This window comes from Myotis myotis, unplaced genomic scaffold (assembly GCF_014108235.1).
Source record: "Myotis myotis isolate mMyoMyo1 unplaced genomic scaffold, mMyoMyo1.p scaffold_m19_p_7, whole genome shotgun sequence".
In the NCBI taxonomy this organism is placed as follows: Eukaryota; Metazoa; Chordata; class Mammalia; order Chiroptera; family Vespertilionidae; genus Myotis; species Myotis myotis.
This window is the reverse complement of record NW_023416379.1, coordinates 559,996-583,651: the sequence shown is the minus strand read 5'-3', so window position 1 is coordinate 583,651 and position 23,656 is coordinate 559,996. Positions and strand designations below refer to the sequence as shown.

Sequence of the window (23,656 nt, the reverse complement as noted above, 5' to 3'; positions counted from 1 at the left end):
GCCTTTCCCAGGCCCAGACACAGGCCCTGTGAGCTGGGGTGTCAGCCAGCACTTCCTGCCGCCCGGGGTCACGGCCCATGGGACATGGCCTCAGGGGACACGGCCTGGGGGACACGGCCTGGGGGCCAGCCTGGGGGCCACAGCCTGGGGGCCACGGCCTGGGGGACACAGCCTCGGGGACATGGCCTGGGGGACAGCCTGGGGGACAGCCTGGGGGACGTGGCCTGGGGGCCACGGTCTGGGGGACACAGCCTCGGGGACATGGCCTGGGGGACATGGTCTGGGGGAGTGGCCTGGGGCCCACGGTCTGGGGGACAGCTTGGGGGACACAGCCTGGGAGACACTGCCTGGGGGCCACGGCCTTGCTCACGGAAGCTCATTGTGGGTAAAGCTTTCTGTGCCTTGAGCTCCAGTTCCCCACGTTTGTGCACACGAAGCTGACGAACGTGTCGGACGGCACCAGGTGTTGCCCCTCAGCCACGCGCCCTCGGGGCTGGCGAGCACACCCACCTTCCCGCGGGACGTCCCGACTGTCCCCGCGTCGCCTGGGCACCACGAGGAGGACACACAGGGCCCTCCCGCAGCCAGGGCTGGGGGACCGCTGACGAGATGCCGTCTGCCTGGCCTGCTGTCCGTGTCTGTCCGTCCCTCTGTGGAACTATCTCCCGGGCGCTCAGCTTTGGGACTCAGAGGAGCTGCGACTCGTTCAGGCCAGGCCGTGGTGGCCAGTGCGTCCCCACCCACCCCCCAGCCACGCGGACAATGGAGACCCCCCTCGCCGCCTCCCCACCACACACACACACACACTGGCTCACGGCGCCCAGCACAGCAGCGCCCGCCAGAGCTCGGCCGGCCAGGGCCCCGGCCAGATCAGCACAGGGGCCTTTTCGAGGGTTTGCTGTGAGATGTTTTGTTCCTGTCACATGCTGTCCCCTAAGGATCCTGGGAAGCAGCGTTTCTGCACAGTTAACAGCGGCCTGTGCCTGTGTTTAAGTCGGGCGTTGGTTCCCGGCCCGGCTGCCCTCGCAGAGGGAGTGTGGCTGGCAGGCGTGGTCCAGGCACCAGCCAAGAGACAGCCTCTCGCCCCGGCCCGCCAGCCCGGTCTCTAGGGAGGGAGGGCAGCGTCCACAGCGGCGCGCCTCAGCCCGCTCGGCCTGCAGGCGCCCCCTCCCCCCGAGTTCCAGGGGACACATCAAGTCAGGGAGCCCCTGCCGCCTGCCGTTCTGCAGCGCCCGGTCACCTGTCCACTCGCTGTCACGACGCTGATGGTCAGCGCCATCCCACACCCTCCCAGGCTCCGAGGAAACCGCCCTGAGCTCGCAGAGGTGCCTCCTCTCTGGGGCTGGACCTCCTGCTGGGAAGGTCGGGGAGGGGGGGACGGCCCGGGGGCTGCCTTCCGGGCGCAGTCAGACACCAAGCTGCCTCCAGGCTGACCAGCTGACACGGAGGTTCAGGTTGATTCAGCATCCAGTCCAAGGACATGATTTTTTATTGATTTCAGAGAGAAAGGGAGATGGAGAGAGAAACACCAATGATGAGAGAGAACCATGGATCGCTGCCTCCTGCACCCTCCTCCCCAGGGGATCGAGCCTGCAACCCAGGCTTGTGCCCTGAATGGGAATCGAACCCTGACCCCCTGGTTCACAGGTCGATGAGCCATGCCGGCCGCGCAGGACGTGATTTAATAAGCCGATTGCTCTCTGCTCTGCCGGCTTCCGCTTCCCAGCTGCTCCGTGGCTTGTGCGTCACCGGCAGCCATGACGACGCTGTGAGCCCTCCCACAGCAAGCAGAGCCTCCTCAGCCCCTCCCCCAACCCGGACTCCCTCACCCTAACTGGCCGGCAAGGGTCCTGCTTTGGGACCAGCGCGAAAGGGAAGAACCCCGTCAGAGCCCTGACCCCACTGACCTCCCTTCCCCCCTCGTAGGTACGAGCAGCCGAAATGCGACAACACGGCCAGGGCGCACCCCACCAAAGCGCGGGACCTCTACAAGGGCCGCCAGCTGCAGGGTAAGTGGGCGCAGGGCCGGGGGCGGGGGGGCGGGGGGCAGGGAAGGACCGACACTCAGAGCTTCTTGGAGGCTGGGAAGAGAAAGAATGTCAGGGCGGGGTCTCCATCATCCCCATGGAGGGGCCTGCGGGGGCAGGGTGAGCGGAGACGCTGCAAGGAGACGCCCGATGCAGGACCCGGCACCGCGGGGCAGCCGCGTCCGACTCGCCATGCGCCGCGGCGAGACCCACACCCGAGCTTCAGGGCGCTTTTCCCTGAGAGAGAGCGGGACTTCAATGCCGTTTTCTGAGATTCCTTTAAAAAATCTCTGCTGTTGAGCTGTCCCCCTCCTCCCCCCGTGGCCCCCTCCACCGGTGCCCGCCCGCCCAGGCCTTCACCACCCTGTTGTCCGGGTCCGTAGGCCACGCACACGCACGCGAGGTCTGTGGCTAGTCTCCTCCCGCCCCCGGCCTCTGAGAGCCGTCCGGCCGTCCCATGTGTCCAGGCCTCTGGCTCTAGTTCAGTTTATTTTGCTCTTTCGATTCTTTGTTCATTTATTTTGATTTTTAGATTCAATTGTGGATGGATACGCATTTATTGCCATTTCATTGTCCATTTTTAAAAATCTTTTCTTTCCTTCTCCTTCTCCTTCTCCTTCATCTTCAAAAAGACCCTTCAACATTTCGCGTGATTCTGGTTTGGTGGCGATGAACTCCTTGAGCTTTTCTTGTCTGTGAAGCTCTTTGTCTCGCCTTCTGTTCTGAATGAGCTTTGCTGGGCAGGGAAGGGCGAGGCAAGAAATATTCAGGGTGACGAAGAGCGAGGACGGCAGCCAGGGTGACCTTCCCTTTGAAAGGACGCGGCTGCCCGGGCCGAGGGCTCGGCCTCCGTGAAACCGGGTCGGTCTTTGCATCGGGCGCGCGGGATCGCGGAGGCCTGCGGGAGCGTCGCTGAGGCTGGGAGCGTGACCTCAGAACAGTTAAAGGCACGTTCGCGAAGGGGTGCGTGGGCTCTCTCTCTTAAAAAGCCCCGCGTGCCTGGGCTACGCCAGCAGGGTTCTTTAACACCGAGCCTCCGCCCGCAAGCCCACCGCCTCCAGGAGCTGGCGGGAGGTTGGACGTGGCCACGCAGGTGAGGCCGGCGCCTGGCGACCCTCAGGTGTCAGCGGCTCGGCCGTCCGGGCCCTGGGAGTGGGACACAGGCTCTGACGTCACCACCGCACGGAGGACTTGAGGGCACCGGCAGAGCTTGTTGCTGTTCTGTTTTATTTTCATCTCCTTTTCCCTTTAAACCTCTCCAGGCTGCATGTGCTCCAGAGCGGAGCAGCCTCCGCAGCCTCCTGGGCGGAGAGCGCGCCTGCGATCTGGGCTCACACGCAGCCGGATGGAGGCCTGTCTAGAAACACGTGTGGGTCTTGCACGGGTTGTGCTGTGACCGATACAGAGGGTTTTAGATTCTGCACGTAAATGTGTTTCCTGCTTATCCACGAGGGCAGGAGGCCGAGCGCAGCCACGGGCACAGCCACGGGCACAGCCACGGGCACAGCCACGGGCCTCCACTCACTCACAGGCTCCGTCCACGGCCGTGATGCAGGTGCTTTGCACACGGAGGGGGCCGGGGACCAGGGTCAGGCGGCAAACGCGGGACCGTGGCCGTCCCAGGCCCGGCTTTCCCAGCCCTCCTGTCTCAGTCGGATCTTCCCGCTCCGTGTCTGTAGCGTCTTCCTCTTGGGGCGGATCAGGCGTCTGTGGGACGTGATGTCTGTCACCCGCTGCTCCTCCGTGTGGGTGGTCAGCGCGGGCTTCGTGACCAGGCTTCCTCGGGGGAGGGGGCAGCATGAAGGTGCAAACACCACCGCGCAGACGCCTCGCTGAGCACCTTCTGTGCACCTGGCAGGCGTCTCCCCCTCCCCCGGGGGCTCCCCGTGTCCGCGACCAGCAGCCGGGGGGGCTCTCTGCCGCCATCGCCGGGGAAATCCCTCCTCCGCCAGGTGTCGGATTTGGTGGAGGACAGTTTTCTCTACAGGAAACAGCGGCTCCGGCCTGTGCTCGGTGCCCGGGGAGCCCGCGGCGAGCGCTTGCTGGCCTCACTCGCGTCTCAGGGCCTGTGGTCTGTCCCTACGGGGCCGAGAGTCTTCATGTTTCTGATCAAACAAGACCGCACTGTTCCTGCATCGACCTGCCTACTCGTGAGTGTCCCCTGCACGTCACCAGCATCGGTGCGGCCGCGGTGCTGGTGTCTGCGGCAGGCGGTGGGGAGCTGTCCCCACGGAACCCAGCACTGACACGACGCCGATCCTGACTAAAGGCCGGGGTGGGGTTCATCTTGTGGAACAGCTGGTCGTAGGAGGGGGTCCTGCCAGTGTCGCTTGTCTGGGTGTCAGATGTGCCTTTGGAGAGAGATCGTCTAGGGAGAGTGCTGGGAAGAGGTCTTGTCCCAGCCGTGGGAACCCCACCCCTCCCCTGCCCTGGAACCCCACCCCACCGCTCCCCCTAGGAGGAGACGGGGCGCTGTCACCCGGACGCCGCCTCCCGCCTCCCAGGCCTCAGACACTAACCAGAGGCCGGGCACAGACTCAGATGGCTCAGCCTGCCCGCTGCCGCGGAGGTTTGGGAGTGGGAGCGCCTTCGTCCTGTGACTCTTTGGAGACAGGATCCTTATTAGGGAAAAGCAAGTGGCCTTCAAACAACTCCGTGGAGGCTGCTCTTGGGGCAGAGCAGGCTGTTCCCAGAACAGCAGGCCCGCGGCGTGGGCAGCTCCTTCCAGCTGCGGCCGGTCCTTCCTCCTGAAGGCACCGCTTTCGTTTCCGGCTGGGACAGTGGGTGGGATGCGGGTCTGGCTGAAGCAGACACCCTCAGAGCACCCCAGGGTTTCACATCCTATTTTAGCACTTCCGGGGGGCGTGGCACGATCCCCCCTCCCCACGGGTAGCTGAGGCCGCTCACCAGCAGGCGGTGCCAGCTGACCCCGTGCCTGTGCCGTGGGCCGCCCGGCCCTGCAGATGCCCGTTCCCTTTCCTCCACTGGACTCGACCTTCGAGGCTGTCACAGGCAGAAGGAGGAGCCGATGTCTCACCCATGAAACATGTCAACTTCGGTGATTTCCCGTCAGATCAAATACGTTTCATAGACGCGAGGCTGCGGAATGGTGGCTGAGCCGGGAGGGGAGTCTTAGGTTCAGGCAGGTAGCCCCCTAGTCCTGTGGATGCAGAGAGTGGGTGCCATGCTGTGCCCAGGGCTTCCAGCCACACCTGGAGGGCTTCCTGGTGCCTGCCTCCCTGGTGCCTGACTCCCTGGTACCTGCCTCCCTGGTACCGGCCTCCCTGGTACTGTTCAGGGAGGACAGGTGTGCAGGTGAGGTGAGGTGTGCAGGTGAGGACAGGTGTGCAGGTGAGGACAGGTGTGCAGGTGAAGTGAGGTGTGCAGGTGAGGTGAGGTGTGCAGGTGAGGTGAGGTGTGCGGGTGAGGACAGGTGTGCAGGTGAGGACAGGTGTGCAGGTGAGGTGAGGTGTGCAGGTGAGGAGAGGTGTGCAGGTGAGGACAGGTGTGCAGGTGAGGACAGGTGTGCAGGTGAGGTCAGGTGTGCAGGTGAGGCCAGGTGTGCAGGTGAGGTGAGGTGTGCAGGTGAGGCCAGGTGTGCAGGTGAGGTGAGGTGTGCAGGTGAGGCCAGGTGTGCAGGTGAGGTGAGGTGTGCAGGTGAGGACAGGTGTGCAGGTGAGGACAGGTGTGCAGGTGAAGTGAGGTGTGCAGGTGAGGACAGGTGTGCAGGTGAGGTGAGGTGTGCAGGTGAGGACAGGTGTGCAGGTGAGGACAGGTGTGCAGGTGAGGTCAGGTGTGCAGGTGAGGACAGGTGTGCAGGTGAGGTGAGGTGTGCAGGTGAGGCCAGGTGTGCAGGTGAGGCCAGGTGTGCAGGTGAGGTGAGGTGTGCAGGTGAGGCCAGGTGTGCAGGTGAGGACAGGTGTGCAGGTGAGGTGAGGTGTGCAGGTGAGGACAGGTGTGCAGGTGAGGACAGGTGTGCAGGTGAGGTGAGGTGTGCAGGTGAGGACAGGTGTGCAGGTGAAGACAGGTGTGCAGGTGAGGTGAGGTGTGCAGGTGAGGACAGGTGTGCAGGTGAGGACAGGTGTGCAGGTGAGGACAGGTGTGCAGGTGAGGACAGGTGCGCCATGGGTGAGAGCGGATGTGAAATGCCTGTTTGCTGTTGCTTGTGTCCAAGTCTGCGCCCGGCCCTGCGGGGAGGGGCCAATTCTCGAGAGCAAAGCTTGGGGAGAAAGAGTGACATTGTTCACGTCTTAGGCCTGCGTGGGCGATTAAATATTCGGTTAGGTTTGTAGAATGACTAGCCCTTCAGAAGAAAATTGCCTTTTATGGGAAAAATGGTGAATAAATAGACCATTACAACCAGTGTTACCGAGGAAAGGATGCTGCGGATAAAACGCAAACCCACACAGACGCTCTGGCTAAAGACCTCGTGACGGAACCGGGGCACCCTGAGGGGGTCCCAGCTGGGGGGTGTAGAACCGGGGCTCCCTGGGGGGGTCCCAGCTGGCGGGGGTGGAACCGGGGCTCCCTGGGGGGGGGTCCCAGCTGGCGGGTGTGGAACCGGGGCTCCCTGGCGGGGGGTCCCAGCTCACGGGTGTGGAACCGGGGCTCCCTGGCGGGGGTTCCCAGCTGGGGGGTGTGGAACTGGGGCTCCCTGAGGGGGTCCCAGCTTGGGGGTGTAGAACCGGGGCTCCCTGGGGGGGTCCCAGCTGGCGGGTGTGGAACCGGGGCTCCCTGGGGGGGGTCCCAGCTGGCGGGTGTGGAACCGGGGCTCCCTGGGGGGTCCCAGCTGGCGGGGGTGGAACCGGGGCTCCCTGGGGGGCCCCAGCTGGCGGGGTGCGTCAGGGGCTCCTCTGGGCGGGAAAAGCCCTGCAGCTCCCAGGAGACAGTCCTTCCTGTGGGACGTCCTGCTTCTTCAAAGCAAAGTCGCCGGGAGGCTGAGCGGCCGCAGGAGGCACAGGAAAGGCGAGAACTGGGCTCGGAGCTGCCCTGCACGGGGCAGAGGCTAGTGAGGCTTCTATTAGAGTATTTAGTTCAGGTAATTATTTCCTGATTTTTAAGAAAATGAGAAGTTGGGGAAAGCTTGGGCGGAAATGGTGGAAATTGCTCGTTCACAGTCAAATAGGAACAAAGGACCACGAGTTGCGGAGGCAGGAAAGGCAACAGGTGCCCGCTGAAGACGCCGTTACAGAGGCGCCGGCCCGTCCCGCTTCCTGCGCGGCCGCGGAGAGCGCGCGTGTCGGCCGCTGCTGGCGGGGGGCCGGATGGCGGCGCTTCCTCCGAGGCCAGGGCCGCCCTGGACCGGCGGCGAGTCCCATTCACGCCGAGCTCGGACCTGGGGAAGGCGGCTTACCAGCGGCAGGAGCGGGAGGGCCACCGCGTCCTTTTCAGTGGCCGCCTGACGCTCCTCCGTGAGCGGCCCCTTCCTCGTGCACGCGGGCTCTCGGGGGCTCTCGGGGGCTCTCGGGGGGCTCTCGGGGGCTCTCGGGGGCTCTCGGGGGGCTCTCGGGGGCTCTCGGGGGCTCTCGGGGGGCTCTCGGGGGCTCTCGGGGGGCTCTCGGGGGCTCTCGGGGGCTCTCGGGGGCTCTCGGGGGGCTCTCGGGGGCTCTCGGGGGGCTCTCGGGGGGCTCTCGGGGGCTCTCGGGGGGCTCTCGGGGGCTCTCGGGGGCCTCTCGGGGGGCTCTCGGGGGCTCTCGGGGGCTCTCGGGGGCTCTCGGGGGGCTCTCGGGGGCTCTCGGGGGCCTCTCGGGGGGCTCTCGGGGGCTCTCGGGGGCTCTCGGGGGGCTCTCGGGGGCCTCTCGGGGGGCTCTCGGGGGCTCTCGGGGGCTCTCGGGGGGCTCTCGGGGGCCTCTCGGGGGCCTCTCGGGGGGCTCTCGGGGGGCTCTCGGGGGGCTCTCGGGGCTCTCGGGGGCTCTCGGGGGGCTCTCGGGGGCTCTCGGGGGCTCTCGCGGCCCCCGCTGTGCTGCGCCCTCCCGAGGCCGTGGGCGGTCCGGCTCGCTGTCTGTCTGTCCGTGCTGACACCGTCCTGTGCGCGGAAGTCGGGGAAGCCGGGCTGGTTCCTAACCCCAGCCGTCCTGGGGGATCGCAGGGGGCGTCCGCTCTTCTGAGGGGCTGAGGGAGCGGCCTCGGGCAGGTCCCTCCCTGCACAGCGGCCCAGCCCCCCTCGAGGGTGGTCACCCCTACCTCTCATCCCTGTCATCAGACCGCACTGTTCTCCGTGGGTGCCTGGTGGGTCCCCGGAAACTTGAGGGGGGCCCTAAGCTCACGAGATCGGTTTTTTAAATTTTATTTTTGTTAATCTTCACCTGAGGATATGTTTCCATTGATTTGTAGAGAGGGGGGGAGAAGCATCGATGTGAGAGAAACACACCGATTGGCTGCCTCCTGCTCACATCCCACCCAGGGCCCCGGCCGGTGGGGAGCCCGCAACCGAGGTCCGTGCCCTTGACCGGAATCGAACCCGGGACCCTTCAGTCCACAGGACGGCACTCTATCCACTGAGCCACATGGCTAGGGTATGGGATGGCTTTTCTTTTCTTTTTTTTAATAAGGTAATGAGTTTATTATTTTTTTGTTTTTTGTTTTGTTAATCCTCACCCGAGGATATGTTTCCATTGGTTTTTAGGGCGAGTGGGAGAGAGAGGGAGAGACAGAGAGAAGCATCGATGTGAGAGAAACACACCGATTGGTTGCCTCCTCACGTGCCTGGGCTGGGGGAGAGCGGGGGAGCCTGAAACCGAGGTCCGTGCCCTTGACCGGAATCGAACCCGGGACCCTTGGGTCTGGAGGCTGACGCTCTATCCACTGAGCCACCCGGCCAGGGCGGGATGGCTTTTCTTAGAGAGAGACTTGCTCTCTCCTTGTCACCACCTGAGGCCGCGTTAGTTTCTCGCTCTTATTGTGGGCTGCTGTTCTGTGATGTTGGTGTGTCGGGTCCTTGAGACCCGGATCTCTGACTCACGTTGGTGAGATTGGGGTCACCGGTCACCCTGGTGCGACCCCACCTCTGTGACTCGAATTCATTGCCAGTGGGGCCCCCTCTCTGGGGAGGATCTTGGCGCCTTCTCCATGCGGGTTTCCTAGTGAGGGGAGGTCTGACCAGCCGTGGGCGGAGGGGTGCGAGCGGGGGTCCCCGGGGCAGCCTGGTGGCTCCCGGCCCCCCGTGTCTCGTGGGAACTGCAGTGGCTTGGAGGCGAGAGAAGCCTGCTCGTCTCAGAGGTGAGGAGCGTAGTGAACGGTGAGTTGACACGAAAGAACCGGGGTCGCTGCGCTGCAGAGCGTGGTTGCCGAGCCCGCGGAGGCTGGCGGCTGGCCCTGCGCGATGGCGGGCTTACAGGTTTGCGGTGTTCAGCCCTGGGTGGCTGCCTCCGTCCCCGCACAGGGCAAGACGGGGGCCGCGCGCACCGCCGACGCCCGGGCGGACGTGGGGAACGGCCAGGAGTTTGGAAAGAAAGGTGTCTCCATTTGAATGGAGAGCGTCCCTTAAAGTACAAGTTACTTTTGAAAAAGTAAAAGCAGCAGGGTGGCACCTGGGCACCGGGGAGAGCCTGCCTCTCTGGGCTGTTTGTGGGGCGCGTGGGGGGCTGGGGCTGGCTGTGAGGCGTGGGGGCTGCGTGGTGGGGGTTCATGCCGAGCCCTGCTTTGGGGTTTCCCTGAGGCAGCAGCAGCCTGAGCGTGTTTCCCTTTGTATTGAAAGAAAATGGGAAAAGAAGAAACTGTATGAGTAGATTTTCTGAGACCAGTACTTTCTGTACAAAAAGCCTCTGTTTTTTTAAACCTTCTGCTTCACAGGAAGTGCGGAGCACACTCATTGTATACCAAGCGCAACACCTCCTGCTGGAGGCATCACGGCGCCAGGTCCAGGCCCTGGTGCAGGCGGGCGAGGCATCACGGCGCCAGGTCCAGGCCCTGGTGCAGGCGGGCGAGGCAGGCGTCAGGCAGCATGAGCCTCCTCACTGGGAGGGACAGGGGCCGGGGCCGGGGCCGGGCAGCGCGCCTCCTGTGGGGGCAACCAGGACTGGAGCCCAGGTGTTTGCAGGGAATCAGAGACGATGCCAGTGTTCCTGGGGGTCCCGCAGAGAAGGGGGTTGAGCGAGCGTCTCCAGGCTGAGCCGGGAGCTTTATTTTGCGCGGGTTTGAAAACAAACTGCTGTGGTGGCTGCTCTGCTTTAGCGAGGGCAGCGGTGTCCTCTCTCTACAAGTGGCACTTCCATCGGCTGCGAGATCCCCATCGACAGGCCAGGCGCCCACCCGCCCTGGGCCCCTGGGGCGGGGCTGTCCCCTGCGGTCCCTTCTCTGAGCTGAGACTTCTGGGCTGTGCTCTGTACTCTGCTGAAGAAAAGATCATGCCTACAACTGGTCCCTGGGCGGCCTGGCTGGGGACACACCTGCCCCGGGACACACCTGCCCTGAGACACACCTGCCCCGGGACACACCTGCCCTGGGACACACCTGCCCCGGGACACACCTGCCCTGAGACACACCTGCCCCAGGACACACCTGCCCTGGAACACACCTGCCCCGGGACACACCTGCCCCAGGACACACCTGCCCCGGGACACACCTGCGCCGGAACACACCTGCCCCGAGACACACCTGCCCTCGGCCTGGAGAAGTTATCCTGGGGTCAGCCGGCCACTTGGTGCTTCCTGCCACAGGGACTGGACTTGGAGCTTGGCCTGTCCTGTCCCCCGGGTCAGGGTGCTGCTCGGGACAGGAGCTGTCCTGACAAAGGCCCGTCCTCGCTGAGAGGGGAGCTGGGGCAGCCGCAGGAGGTCCCCAAGGCCCAGTCATGGAGATACACCTCCGCCTCCCGTCTCCTACCTCCCGCCGGGGGAGAGTTAACGAAAACCGTTTTCCTGCAAAAGTCACACTGCCCGGGGCTGTGGGCTCCCTGACGATGACCTCCGTCCTTCTCCGGCACCGGAGATGCTCTCTCCACGGCCCCCCGCCCCCCCCCCCCCCCCCCCCCGTGCCCGTCTGTTTCCCGAGGGGCATTTAGTGACATGGAAGCCGGTGGGACACGGTCCGGCATCCGCAGCCCCGGGTGCTCGAGTGATGATAACAGGAAACCCAGTGCCCGCGGGTGCCTGAGCGTCAGTGTGGGCCCCTCCCGAGTGAGCCCATGAGCCCAGCTCGCTCTCCGCCGATTAACGCGACGCCTCTCTCCTCACAGGAAAGGCCCGGTGCTCTGAGTTCTGTGAATGAAAAAACGTGCATCCTCCTTGTTTCAGGTTGTCCTGGTGCCAAAAAGAATGAGTTTCTAACGAGCGTTCTGGACGCACTGTCCACCGACATGGTCCACGCCGTCTCCGACCCGTCCTCCCCCGGCAGGTACGTCGCCGTGACACGGAGCCGGGTGTGGGAGGGAGCCCGTAACCGGAGGAAACTGACCCGCTAGCCAAGTCCAGCCCCGGCTCTGAGAGCCGGCCGCTCACCTGGGAGCCGCAGGGCGGGCAAGAGAGGGGGCCTCCTGCCCCCCGAATGGGAAGGGGCTTTGAGGGGTTGGAGGTGACTCCTTTAGTGTCTTTGTCATGTGATTAAGCCACTGAGGAGGTTGTCCTGTTGGGGAGCGGCCAGACCTGCGGGATTTTCCGTGATCCCCTCGGGCGGTGGGCGGGAGGGGAGGAGGGAGAGGGAGGGGCAGGTCCAGTTTAGCGGCTTTATGCTTTGGAGTTGCATCTCACAGCAGTGGACTGGATGTCAAACACTGTGTGTGAAAACGTGCACTTTAAAGGTCTCAAAATATTATGGATTTATTGTGGGAACCACATACATCATGTACAATGTACCATCTGAGCTGTTTTCAAGCGCACGATTCCGTGGTTCGCTCCCTGACACAGTGTGAACCCTGACTGTGGAGCTGTATGCATCCTCTCCGTGCCCGGGAGGCACCCCGGCTTCTCGCGTCCTGAAGGTCCTGCTTCCTCCCCCTCCTTCTCATCCTCCTCCTCTTCCTCCTCCTCTGGCCCCAACAGCCAGTGTGAGGGTGGCTCCCAGTGCCTCCTGGGTGTGGCCTTTCAAGCCTCAGACCCCCTAGGAATCTGCAGTAACCTCTTCATTTTAAGGGACATTCTTTTTAAATATATTTTTATTTTTATTGATTTCAGAGAGGAAGGGAGAGGGAGAAGGAGGGAGAGAAACATCAATGAGCAGAGAGGATGAAACCAGGACCCTTCAGTCCAATGCTCTATCCACTGGGCCACACCAGGCAGGGCCACACCGGACAGGGCCACACCAGGCAGGGCCACACCGGACAGGGCCACACCGGGCAGGGCCACACCAGGCAGGGCCACACCGGGCAGGGCCGCACCAGACAGGGCCGCACCTGGCAGGGCCGCACCGGGCAGGGCCGCACCGGGCAAGGCCACACCGGGCAGGGCCGCACCGGGCAGGGCCGCACCAGACAGGGCCGCACCGGGCAGGGCCACACCAGACACGGCCACAAGGCATCTTTCACATCTGGTACCATGTCCAGCCCTGACTCAAATCCAGGCCTCCCAGAGGAGCTGCGTGTAGCCACATCTTCAAATACAGAATCTTTAATTCAAGGGAGAACATCCAGTTACCACTTTAAGTTACGTTTTGGTTTGCACCTTTCATTGTCCCTGTGACGTAGCTGATATGACAATGAGCCACATCGAACGGCGGAGGGACCTCGGGTCCCAGGGTTTGCAGCGGGTCCTTCACGTGTGGCCTGACCTGCCACGTCCACGGAGCACAGAACCGGGGACAGGGCGCTCTGTCCTCCAGGACTTGGCCAACGCCGGGTGCATAGTTGGCACGCACACATTCAGTGTCATTTGCAATTTCGAAACCAACTTGAAAAATTTTTGCTAAGTCCCTTTCTCTAAATTATTATTATTATTTTTGAGAGAGAGAGGAAGGGAGAGGGAGAGAGAGAGAGAGAGAAACATAGATCAGAGAGAAACATCCATGGGCTGCCTCCTGCATGCCCCCTACTCGTGATCGAACCTGCAACCTGGGCATGTGCTGTGACCGGGAATCGAACTGGCGACCTTTTGGTGCACGGAATGATGCCCACCCAACTGAGCCACACGGTCCAGGGCTCCCTAAATTATTTTTAAATCCAAGTCCCATCGAGTGGCACTTCCAGGCGGGCTTGGCATCAGGGCCTGGATGGTACAGGGAGGGGGGCGAGGGCGGAGGGGGGCGCGGCGGGCGCCCCGACCTCCCTCCCTCCCGTGTGCTCCTCCAGGCTCTCCGAGCCCGACCCCAGCCACACGCTAGAGGAGCGAGTGGTCCACTGGTATTTCAAGCTGCTGGACAAGAACTCCAGCGGGGACGTCGGCAAGAAGGAGCTGAAGCCCTTCAAGAGGTTCCTTCGGAAGAAGTCCAAGCCCAAGAAGTGTGTGAAGAAGTTCGTGGAGTACTGTGACGGGAACAACGACAAGGCCCTCTCCCTGCTCGAGCTGATGGGCTGCCTGGGCGTGACCAAGGAGGAGCGCAAGGCCGGCAGCAGGAAGCGGCACAGTAAGCCCACCCGCCCCCACCCGCCCGCCGGGCCAGGCAGAGCAGGGACACACCCTCGGGAACGGCAGGGCCCAGGGGAGGAGGGGTCTGAGGGCAAGTTCTTCATCCTCCCTCTGTGGCGGCCGACGGTCCCAAGGTGTGGGCCGCGATGTGTGGGGTCAGATCTCAGAACCATTCGCCAGAACCGGGGAGCCCGGCAGGGGTGCAGGCATGTCCTCTCGCTTCAGGGGTGCATCCTGACACCCCGAGGGGCCCTCAGGGTGGGAGTGCCAACCCTGATTGGGAAGAGGGGTGCAAGCGGAGGACAGCAGGGTCACTCACGAGAAACGTCAGTCCCTGCGGGGTCCCCAGGGCCCGGGGCTGAGCTGCTGTGTCCGAGTTTTACTCTCTTGTTGGGAACGGAGAGGACCCGCTAGGACCCTCTGCGCCCAAACAAGCTGAAGTGGGTATTTTGTCGAAAAGGAGCACCGGGCCCTGGGATGCATCGTTCGTTGCTTCTGGAACCCGTGTATGTTCCCTGTAGCATTTTTCTGTCTTTTTCCTACTTTATTTTTTTTCAGTTTGATGATCAGGTATTTTTCCCACCCTGTGCTACTTGAATCTGAGAAAAGTCAGAAAAACCTAAATGTTCAGGGGAGGAGTACTTGGGATTTCCTAAATATCCAAACTGTTAGCGATCTCTTTCGTTCCCTTTACTACGTAAGAATGCAGTTTTTATTCTAAAATATGAGGCATCAAATGAAGAACATCAACAACATGTGAACTATTTCTTCTCAGACATTATCAGCCCTGGATCCGTACTCATCACCAAACACTCCTATGCTGGCTCGTCACTGCAAAAGGGCTCCGCACATACACTTTCTAATCACATGTATTTTTTGTTCGTTTCTTTAATTCTCACCCAAGGATATATTTTCCCCAGTGATTTTCAGAGAGAGGGGAAAGAAGGAGGCGGGGGGGCGGGAGAGAGAAACATTGATGTGAGAGAGACACATTGATTGGTTGCCTCCCGCACGATGGGATCAAACCTACAACCCAGGTCCGGGCCTTGACTGGGAAGCGAACCTGGACTCTTCGGGGTGTGGGCAGACGCTCCAGCCCCTGAGCCAGGCCGGCGAGGGCTCTCTAATCAGAGCCCTCTAATCACACGCGTTTTAAGCAACGACACAAGATTTTGCATTTCAATTATTGCAACAGAGATAAATTATTGGAAAGTTTGATTTAATCTTTCACTATGACAAAAAATGCAAAAGCGAAAAAAATTATAAACTATTAGGAAATGAGACCGCCAAAAAAGAACATATTTCTGAGGAATTCAGGGAAAAAGTCACAAAAGATTACATCATGCCCTTGTGATTCCCCAAAGTGACCATTACAGAGAAACACAGCACTTAGGAATTATCCAGTTTAGACCAAATTGTCTTTTTCCACCAAATTGCCATGCTCGCTGCATCGCTTCCAGGCAAGCTGCCTCGCGGGGTGTCGCCGCCAGGTCACCTGGAAGCGATCAGGGTCATTCGATCCCGATGACATCAGCTCTCCCGACTGGGCTGTTCCAGGCTGGGGGGCAGGGGGCGGGGGGCGGAGGGTTGAGGATGGGGGAGCGGGGGGCAGGGGGCTGGGAACAGCCTTCTCTCTCAGGGGAAGTGCCTTGCTTCAGGCCGACTGTGATCATGTACATTTTGTTTCATTGAAAGACCTCACGGACAGCTTTATTTCCCTGCTCTTTGTACGTTTTATTTTATTTTAATTTTTTTAAAAATAATATTTTTATTGATTTCGGAGAGAGGGAGATGAGAGAGAATTATTGATCACCTGCCTCCTGCACGCCCCCGACAGGAATAGAATCTAGGACCCTTTAGTCCGCAAGCCGACGCTCTATCCACTGAGCCAAACCGGCTAGGGCTGTACATTTTAAATGGTGATTTTCACTGCTCTGCCTTGAATGAGATATTGCACCAGGTGTCTTTTTTTTTTTTTTAAATCATGAACCATTAAACTTTACCTAAGACTCTTTTTAAATATATTGTTACTTATTTCAGAGAGGAAGGGAGAGGAAGAAAGGGGTAGAAACACCAATGATGAGAGACAATCATGGATCAGCTGCCTCCTGCACGCCCCACACTGGGGAGCCAGCCTGCAACCGGGCCTGTGCCCCGACCAGGAATCAAACTGTGACCCAACCCCTGAGCCACACCGGCCTGGCTGCACCAGGTGTCTTGAATGAAATTTACCTTTTTCATCTACACGGCAAGGTGTTCTTTTTCTTCTCAACACTTAAGGAGATTAACTTTGACTGTTGTTACTTACCTTTAACGCAGAGCTACCTCCAGTCACCAGGGACACGGGTACTTGTCATAAAAGAAACCAAGAGAAGGGCGGCAACTGTTGAACAGCCAAACTGGCTTGAACCGGACCCCAAGATCACTAACGTTCTTTAAATTGGAACCCGTGGGCCCGCGTGTTTCAGTAAAGCAGTCATCCCAGAGGAAGCCACGTGGTGACAATTACCCTCGGACTTGAATCATTCAAACCTACAATTGAAAAAAATAGTCCATTTACCGACTAAGTGTGTAGTCGACATTTTTGCAATGGACTCCGTACCTCTGTGCTCCGACCCTGCATGTGGCGGTGCCTCTTCGAGTCGCGGGAGGCTTGCAGATGGAACGGCTTTGCTTCTTTCTCGGTGCTTTTTTTATCTCGCAGCCAGAAGGCAACCGTCAATCAAGGCCTTTGGGGTGAAAACGCTGCCCTCTGTCTACTGAGTGGCTGAGTGCTCCCTGCTCTAAAAATTGGCAAAACGACAGGAAATAGGCAAAACCCAGGCAGGGGAGGGAAGGCCTGGGAAACGGGAGGAAGGCCCGGCCTTCGCGGACTGGGCGTGGGGAAGGTTCGGCGAAATGAACGGCCCTGAGGTTGGGGACCGCTCGCGTCCTGTGAGGAGACGTTCACAGCAGGGTCCGCTGGGCTCAGCGTTGCCATGGAAACACGTTCGCTGTTGCTGGCGTCATCCTAAGGCGACGTGGTCCCTCCCTGAAGCGGGCCTTGAACCCTTCCCGAAGGGAGGGTATGCAGCAGTTAATACCGTCTTTGTGTTTTCTCCCCAACAGCCCCCAAAGGTACTGCGGAGAGCACTTCTAATAGACAGGTGAGTGTGTCTCGACTTTAACCTTCATAACCTGCTGGTTCACTTATAGGCAATAAACATTAGGGTTCTGCAGATTTGGGAAGTAAAGCACCTTCCAAGAAAAAAACCCCAAAACGCACAATCCAGACGAGGCACATGCCTGTCTGCCATGATCAGATTCTGTCAGAAATCAGCAAGCTCGCCCTCGCTGGTGTGGCTCAGTGGATAGAGCGTTGGCCTGCAGACTGTAGGGTCCTGGATTTGATTCCGATCAAGGGCACAGGCCCGGGTTGCAGGCTCCATCCCCGGTGTGGCACGTGCAGGAGGCAGTTGATCCATGATTCTCTCTCATCATTGATGTTTCTCTCTCTCCCTCTTCGTTCCTCTGAAATCAATAAAAATATATTAAAACAGAACAACAACAAAAAGAAATCAGCAGGTTAAGTCAATGGGAAGATTCTGCCTTAATTTTCCTTTTTACTATTTGAAATTTCAATTACTTCATTATTATTATTTGTGAGTCGAGTCCTCTTGTTTTGTGGACATAAATGCTTGCTTTGAAACAATCCTCCGAGGTTCGGTCTGTATTGCTGACATGTTAGGAAGGAGATGAGGGACAGGGCACGCCCTGGGGGCCAGGGGCACCTCCCTTTCCATCGAGGGGCCCTGCGGGGTGTCAGCTTTCTGCTCGGTGTTGTGAACACTCTGTGTCTGTGAGTCTGTCTCCGCGCTCAGTTGGAGGCCATCGCGGTGTCCCTGCCACAACCACCCCGGGCCCAGGACACCGTCCAGACAAACAGGAGCGGCCCGTGTCCCCCGAAGCCAGGCCGAGCCTCCGTTCCCAGGACCACGCGCCGGAGCGTCCTGTCTCCCCCGTTTGGTGCGGCCGCATTCCCTCGGTGAGCCCCGCATCGGTTGTGGGTTCTGAGCGGAGGCCTCCAGCGCACACCTTGGGTGTAACGTAAAACCGGTTCATCAGACAGATGTGTGATACGGTTTTCGTTGTTTAGCAAATGTGTACGGCTTTAACTTTTAAAAATCCCACCGCAGATCACTTGCACGTGGGAGCAGGGCCGGCTGAAAGCCATTATGCCGGCGCACGCCCAGCTGTGCGGGGGTTATGCCGTCAGAGAGGGCGGGGTGGGCCCGCGCCAGCCCCCTCGACCCGAGGAGCCCCATTCGGAACAGGAGCCTCGCCCCCAGCCTTTCCCGGAGAAAGAGACTGGAGCAGGGAACTCTCCAGCTGGCATGCTGCCCAAGGGGCCGCAGGGCTCCGTGCCGTCGTCCAGGGCTGTTCGCCTGAGAGCTCGAGGCGGCTTGGCTGGCATCGGCCCAGTGATCCAAGCCCACCGATATTTCCCCAAAGAACACAGTAGCTCCAGGCGCCTCCGTCCCTCCTCATCTGAATAACGGGGACGAGAGGATTGCACGGGGAGAGCAAGTACTCCATCAGAAAGTGAGCGTCTCTCTTGGTCCCGTCTCCAGTTTCCATGGGGATTCAGAAGTGGGCGGCACCCTCAGGCGGTGGGTGGGGTGATGCTGGAGCCACTGCCTGCAGCACGTGGGCCCGGCCCAGGGACTGGGAAGCACCTAGAGAAAGGGCTCCTCCCTCACGGCGGGACATTCCCTCCACATCCCACTCGAATCTCCATCCCGAGCGTCGCCCACCTGAAACCCCCTCAATACCCAAGACCATTCTGAACGATGAGGCAGACGCGGATTGCTTTCAATTGGCAGTCAGGATGCAGAGCTTGAGTAGCTTAAACTTTTAACATATATTTTTTATTGATTTTTAGAGAGGGAGGAAGGGAGAGGGAGAGAGAGAGAGAAACGTTGATGAGAGAGAATCATGGATCGGCTGCCTCCTGCACGCCCCACGCTGGGGATGGAGCCACAACCCAGGCATGTGCCCTGACGGGCAATCGAACCCTGACCTCCTGGTTCACAGGTCGATGCTCAACCACTGAGCCACGCTGGCCGGGCAGAACTTGAGTAATTTAAACAAACTTTGCTCAATGTATTTCTTCTGAGAGGTAGTGACTAAAAAGAGCAAAAAGAAAAGAAACCAAGGATGTCTTCATCGAATTGGAAGCACAATTAGATTATTGAAATGATTTGTATATTGATCCAAGGGAACTTCTGCAGGGTGTTTGATATGTGGAGCCCACTTACAACATTAGGAGCAAAGGCTCATTTTCTCACCCAGCATGTTCCCCCAACATTTCTGATCCTTGAGGGGAGGACGGTGGTAGAAGGTGAGTTGTGTTTTATGTATTAACTAGAGGCCCAGTGCATGAAATTCGTGCACCAGAGGGCAGGGTCCCTTAGCCTGGCTGGCACCCTCTCACAGTCCGGGATTCCTCAGGGGATGTCTGCCTGCCAGCTTAGGCCCGATCCCTGAGGCCTAAGCCGACAGTCAGATATCCCTCTTGTAGTCCGGGACCCCTCGCTCCTTACCACCCGCCTGCTCGCTGCTCCTCAGCACTTCCCTGGAGACGGGAGAGGCTCCCACCACTGCTGCTGCGCTTGCCAGCTGTGAGCCTGGCTTCTGGCTGAGTGGCGCTCCCCCGTGGGAGCATACTGCCACCAGGGGACAGCTCCTGTGTTGAGCATCTGCCCCCTGGTGGTCAGTGCACATCATAGCGACCGGTCATTCTGCTGTTTGGTCAATTTGCATATTAGGGTTTTATTATATAGGGTCATCGCAGCCAAAATCACCCTGTTTAAAAGAGCACTTTCCCCTGGTTGTCAGCAGACAGGATTATTTCCTTCCCGGAAGGCAGGCCTTCGTCACGGACGGGGATGAGAAGGTCTCACACTATCTTTCTCGTCTCCTTTCCAGCCCAGGAACCGAGGATAAGAGATGGCGGCCAAGGCGCCTGAGACGTGTGGGAGGCTCCCTCACCAAACGCAATTAAAAAACAGAAACAAAACCCATAGTATTTGCACTTTGTACTTTAAATGTAAATCCACTTTGTAGAAAGGAGATATTTAAACGGACTGCTTTAATCTGTGAAAAGGGAGGGGCTGGCTTCGGCAGGTTAATCACATACAATGTATGTGTCCCTGTGACCGTGGACATCTCTGCTGTTTGGGGTGGGCTTCCACTTGCTCTCTGGGTCCCATGGGTGTCCGCGTGGAGGACAGCGGCTCGGGCACAGCGGCTGCAGCTGTGGCTCCTCCCTGGCGCAGGATGGGGCCCCACAGGCATTCAGCTTCCTCCGGCCGCTGCTCTGAGACCCACCGTGTTGGCAGCTTCGGGTCGCTGTGGGAGCTCACACTTTGGTCTGTAAGGTTTGCCGTCAGCCGCCGGCCTGGCATGCAGGTGGCGCGTGCCGGGCTGCGTCTCTCTGGGACCTGGTCCCTTTGCTCTGCTTTCTCGGGGTCTCGCTCCCGTCACGTTGGCAAGCACACAGTGGCAATGATGGGGTCTGGGGGACAGTTCCCAACACCTTCGTGCGCCTGCTCTGCCACCTCAAGGTTGGCCGCAGGCAGTGAAATCAACGCTGGGGGACTCCCTCCCCCCTGCGCTGGCTCCAGGCAGCGGGCAGGGTTCAAGGTCAGAGAGGAGTTGGCATCAGGCCACAACTGCCATCTGCCCACCTCTTCCCTTCCACCTGGCCTTGCCCTCCCGGGGCCCTGGAAGGTGAACTGTGCCCTGACAGTCTCCTTAAAGGAGGCGCTGGGACAGCTGGGCGCTGGGTGGCGTGCCCTCGGCAGGCAGGGGGCTGGGCCTGGGTTCTGTCTCCTCCTCATTCTTTCCTGAAGGCCCTGAGGGCACAAGAACTTGTCACTGGGCCAGTCCTCTGGGGGGCACTGGGGAGGGACGGGCCAGGACCAGATGCTCACACCGAGAGCCACAGAACCGGCCCCTGTACAGCCAGGGGCCACTGTCCGGCTGGACCCCGCACTGAGCGGCCACGGCTCTGCGGCCCCCGGGAGGTCGGCGGGGGCCGCGTGTGAGCAGCCGTGAGGCTGGCTTGGCTCCGACGTGTGGTCGGAAAATCACCTCCGTGCGCCTCACTCCCCAGCACGTTTTGGACACCGGTCCCTGCGAATAGGCGTGAAGACGGCGTCTTCTCCTTGTTTAATGTGCAGAGTGAAAGCTGAACCTGGAGCCGCTAAACCCTCACCGTTGCTAAGGACACAATTACGCTCCTAAACTTATTGGATAACCTTTTCTATTTCTGAACTTTGGACTTAATCGTTTTTCTTAGATTGAAATAAAAGACGCTATCAAGACCGTCCCTCTTCTTTTCCTTCCGGCTGAATGCACAGGGTTGCACTTGCTTGACTTTGGGGGTGCCCCCTGGGGGAGGCACGGAGGAGGCTGGGCCCGATGCTTTGGAGCCTGGCTCCGCCCCATGGGGGTGTGACAAAGGGCGGTTGCTGAACCTTTTCCTGCTTCGGTTCCCTGTGGACGGTGGGACGCACCTGGGCGAAGGCGTTCTGGGTCCGTGTGTGACGCGCCCTGACTGTGTGGAACAGCCCTGCGCTTGCTTGGTGAGTCCCAGCCCGCGAGACTCTCCCCTGCTGCCTGCTGCTGCAGGGACCATCGAGGAAGCAGAAGAGGCTCTGATTTTGATGGAAGCGGGTGCTGTTCCCTGCGTCACACGCTCCAAGCCTAGGCCTGCCCCTTCTCTTCTCCGGCCCGGGCCCTGTCCTGGCCAGACCCCCTCATGTTCCACTGGCCGTGGCTGTGGCTCTTGCCTTCTTCCCGTCCCAGTGGTGCTGAGACATGACTGACGCCCTGCACGGCCTGAGTGTACGGTGCACAGCGTGGCGCCTGCCTCATGTTGTGAAACGACTCCCGGAAGTCTAGATCCGTCCATCCTCACAGGGACAGACAGCAGTTGCTTCCTGGTGCAGAGAACGTTCGGGTTTCCTTTCTGTGGTGCCACGTGCGGTGTCAGCGACGGCCGCCACGCTGTGCCTCATGCTGATGCTCCTGGTGCCAGGCTCTGCAGGCCCTCACGCTGTGCTGCTCCCGGAAGAGGGGTCCCTGTGAAACCATCTCAGCATGTCGTGTGCAATAAGGATGATCCCCGAAGCGGGTTAGGAGAAAGGCAGCTGTCAGGACACCTCGGGGAGGTGGGGCTGGGACTGGTCGGAGCGGGTGGAGGGGATAACGTGTCCGTGTCCGGGAGGCTGCGAGCCTGCGGGAGGGGTGGGCGGCGGGGTCTGGGGCGGGCGGGGAGCCAGTGCGCCGGGCTGCGCAGATGGTTCTCATTGCCCAGCATTAAGATTCAAATCTAAAGCAGAATGCTGGTTCCCCCAGGTACCGGCGCAGCTGGCTTCAGTGACAGAGGCCTCCCTCCCGGGTCCTCCCTCTCCCTCCTCCTCCTGCTTAAAAGGCAGCCTGCATCCTTGTCAGAAATCCCAACATCAGACATTATTTACAAGTGCCCGACCAGCTCATAAATCATGCCAGGATCCCACACCGGCCTTTGTGAAGTCATCCAGGTGACAGGAGTCAGCATGTTTGTAATCATGTGTAGGAAGGGCTGACATAGTCATAGACTGCCAAGTGGGCACGCAGATTGTGCAGCACAAAGCTGCTCCAGAGAGGAAGTAAGGATGTGTGCGGCGCTACATGCGGCTGAGATGGCAGTGGTAGTGATGACGGAAATGGTGATGATGATGATGAAGGGGATGGTGATGGTGACAGGGATGGTGATGATCATGGTGATGATGATGTGATGATGGTGGTGATGATGATGATGGTGACGATGGTGGTGATGGTGACTATGGTGGTGATGGCGATGATGGTGATGGTGATGATGGTGATGATGGTGATGGTGATGATGGTGATGATGGCGGTGATGATGATGGTGATGATGATGGTGATGGTGATGATGGTGATGATGATGGTGATGGTGATGATGATGGTGATGATGGTGATGATGGTGGTGATGGTGGTGATGGTGGTGATGGTGATGATGGTGATGGTGATAATGGTGGTGATGGTGATGATGATGGTGATGGTGATGATGATGTGATGATGGTGATATCTATATTTTTTTTCTCTAACAACACACACTCTACATAGATCAAAATTTATAAAACATTTTGATTGATTAGATATTTAGCTATTTTTGGTATTTCTTCATTCTAAAAAGTGGGATTAGCTATCTTTTACTATAGTGCTGTGAACAAGCCTCCCCACACTCCATGGCTTAAAATCATGCTTATTCCTGTCCGTGCCTGTGTGCTGATGTGGTTGGTCGGTCTGGTCTGGGCTTGGCTGGGCACAGGTCTGCTTCTGTCCCCGTCCTCTAAGGTGAATGGGTCATCTGGGCGTGGTCTCTGCACTGGCTGTGCCTGAAGCACGGGTGACACGCCCAACAGCACAGGCACATCTCAAGCCTCAGCGTGTGACCGGTGTGGTCAGAGCTCGCCACCTGGTTCAGAGCCAGTTGTGGGCAGGAAGTGCGTGCCCACAGGAGGCCCTGGCGGCTGTGGGTTCAGAGTGCTGCTCACTGACTCCTCACTCAGATGCAGCTCAGCACATGCATGTGTCCCGAGTGTCTTGGTCACAGAGCCATGTGCAGAGTGTGGCTGAAAGGCAGACAAGGGGATGCGTGTGCGGGAGCCGTCTCAGACATAGAGAAAGCAGGGCACGCTCCCTGCATGTGCACATATATTCCACCAGGTGCTTGAAGCAGCGCCTGTGGCTTAAACAACATCTCTTACCCAAAGCCCGTGATAAAGCCTGGGCGAGGCATGGACACTGTGTTTGGTGGTGGCTGGAGATCCCGTGACTCGAGGAGCAGCTAAGTGATAATGGGGTTCAGCGTAAGAACATATTACATAGATGGTATATGTATGTATATATACACACACATATATGTAAACATGTGTGTGTGTGTGTGTGTGTGTGTGTGTGTGTTTGATTGATTTCAGAGAGGGAGGGAGAAGGAGAGAGAGATGGAAATATCAATGATGAGACAGAATCACTGGTCGGCTGCCTCCTGCACGCCCCACGCTGGGGATCAAGCCCACAACTCGG

The 23,656-nt window shown here is 59.5% G+C and overlaps 1 protein-coding gene across 4 annotated transcripts in view; it reads left to right on the top strand.

The window, feature by feature from the left end:
- The window catches only part of SMOC2 (SPARC related modular calcium binding 2), a 73,650-nt gene extending 52,760 nt beyond the window's left edge, over window positions 1-20,890 (top strand). For 3 of the 4 annotated variants that reach the window (XM_036317512.1, XM_036317510.1, XM_036317511.1), the window contains 5 exons: window positions 1,927-2,009; window positions 11,261-11,360; window positions 13,246-13,520; window positions 16,631-16,668; window positions 19,490-20,890. In XM_036317512.1, coding sequence (XP_036173405.1) covers window positions 1,927-2,009; window positions 11,261-11,360; window positions 13,246-13,520; window positions 16,631-16,668; window positions 19,490-19,507 — 514 coding nt within the window. In that variant the 3' untranslated portion in view covers window positions 19,508-20,890. The remainder of the gene's footprint in view (window positions 1-1,926; window positions 2,010-11,260; window positions 11,361-13,245; window positions 13,521-16,630; window positions 16,669-19,489) is intronic. The other variant, XM_036317513.1, reaches the window with a different exon arrangement.
- The last annotated feature ends 2,766 nt before the right edge of the window (window positions 20,891-23,656 follow it).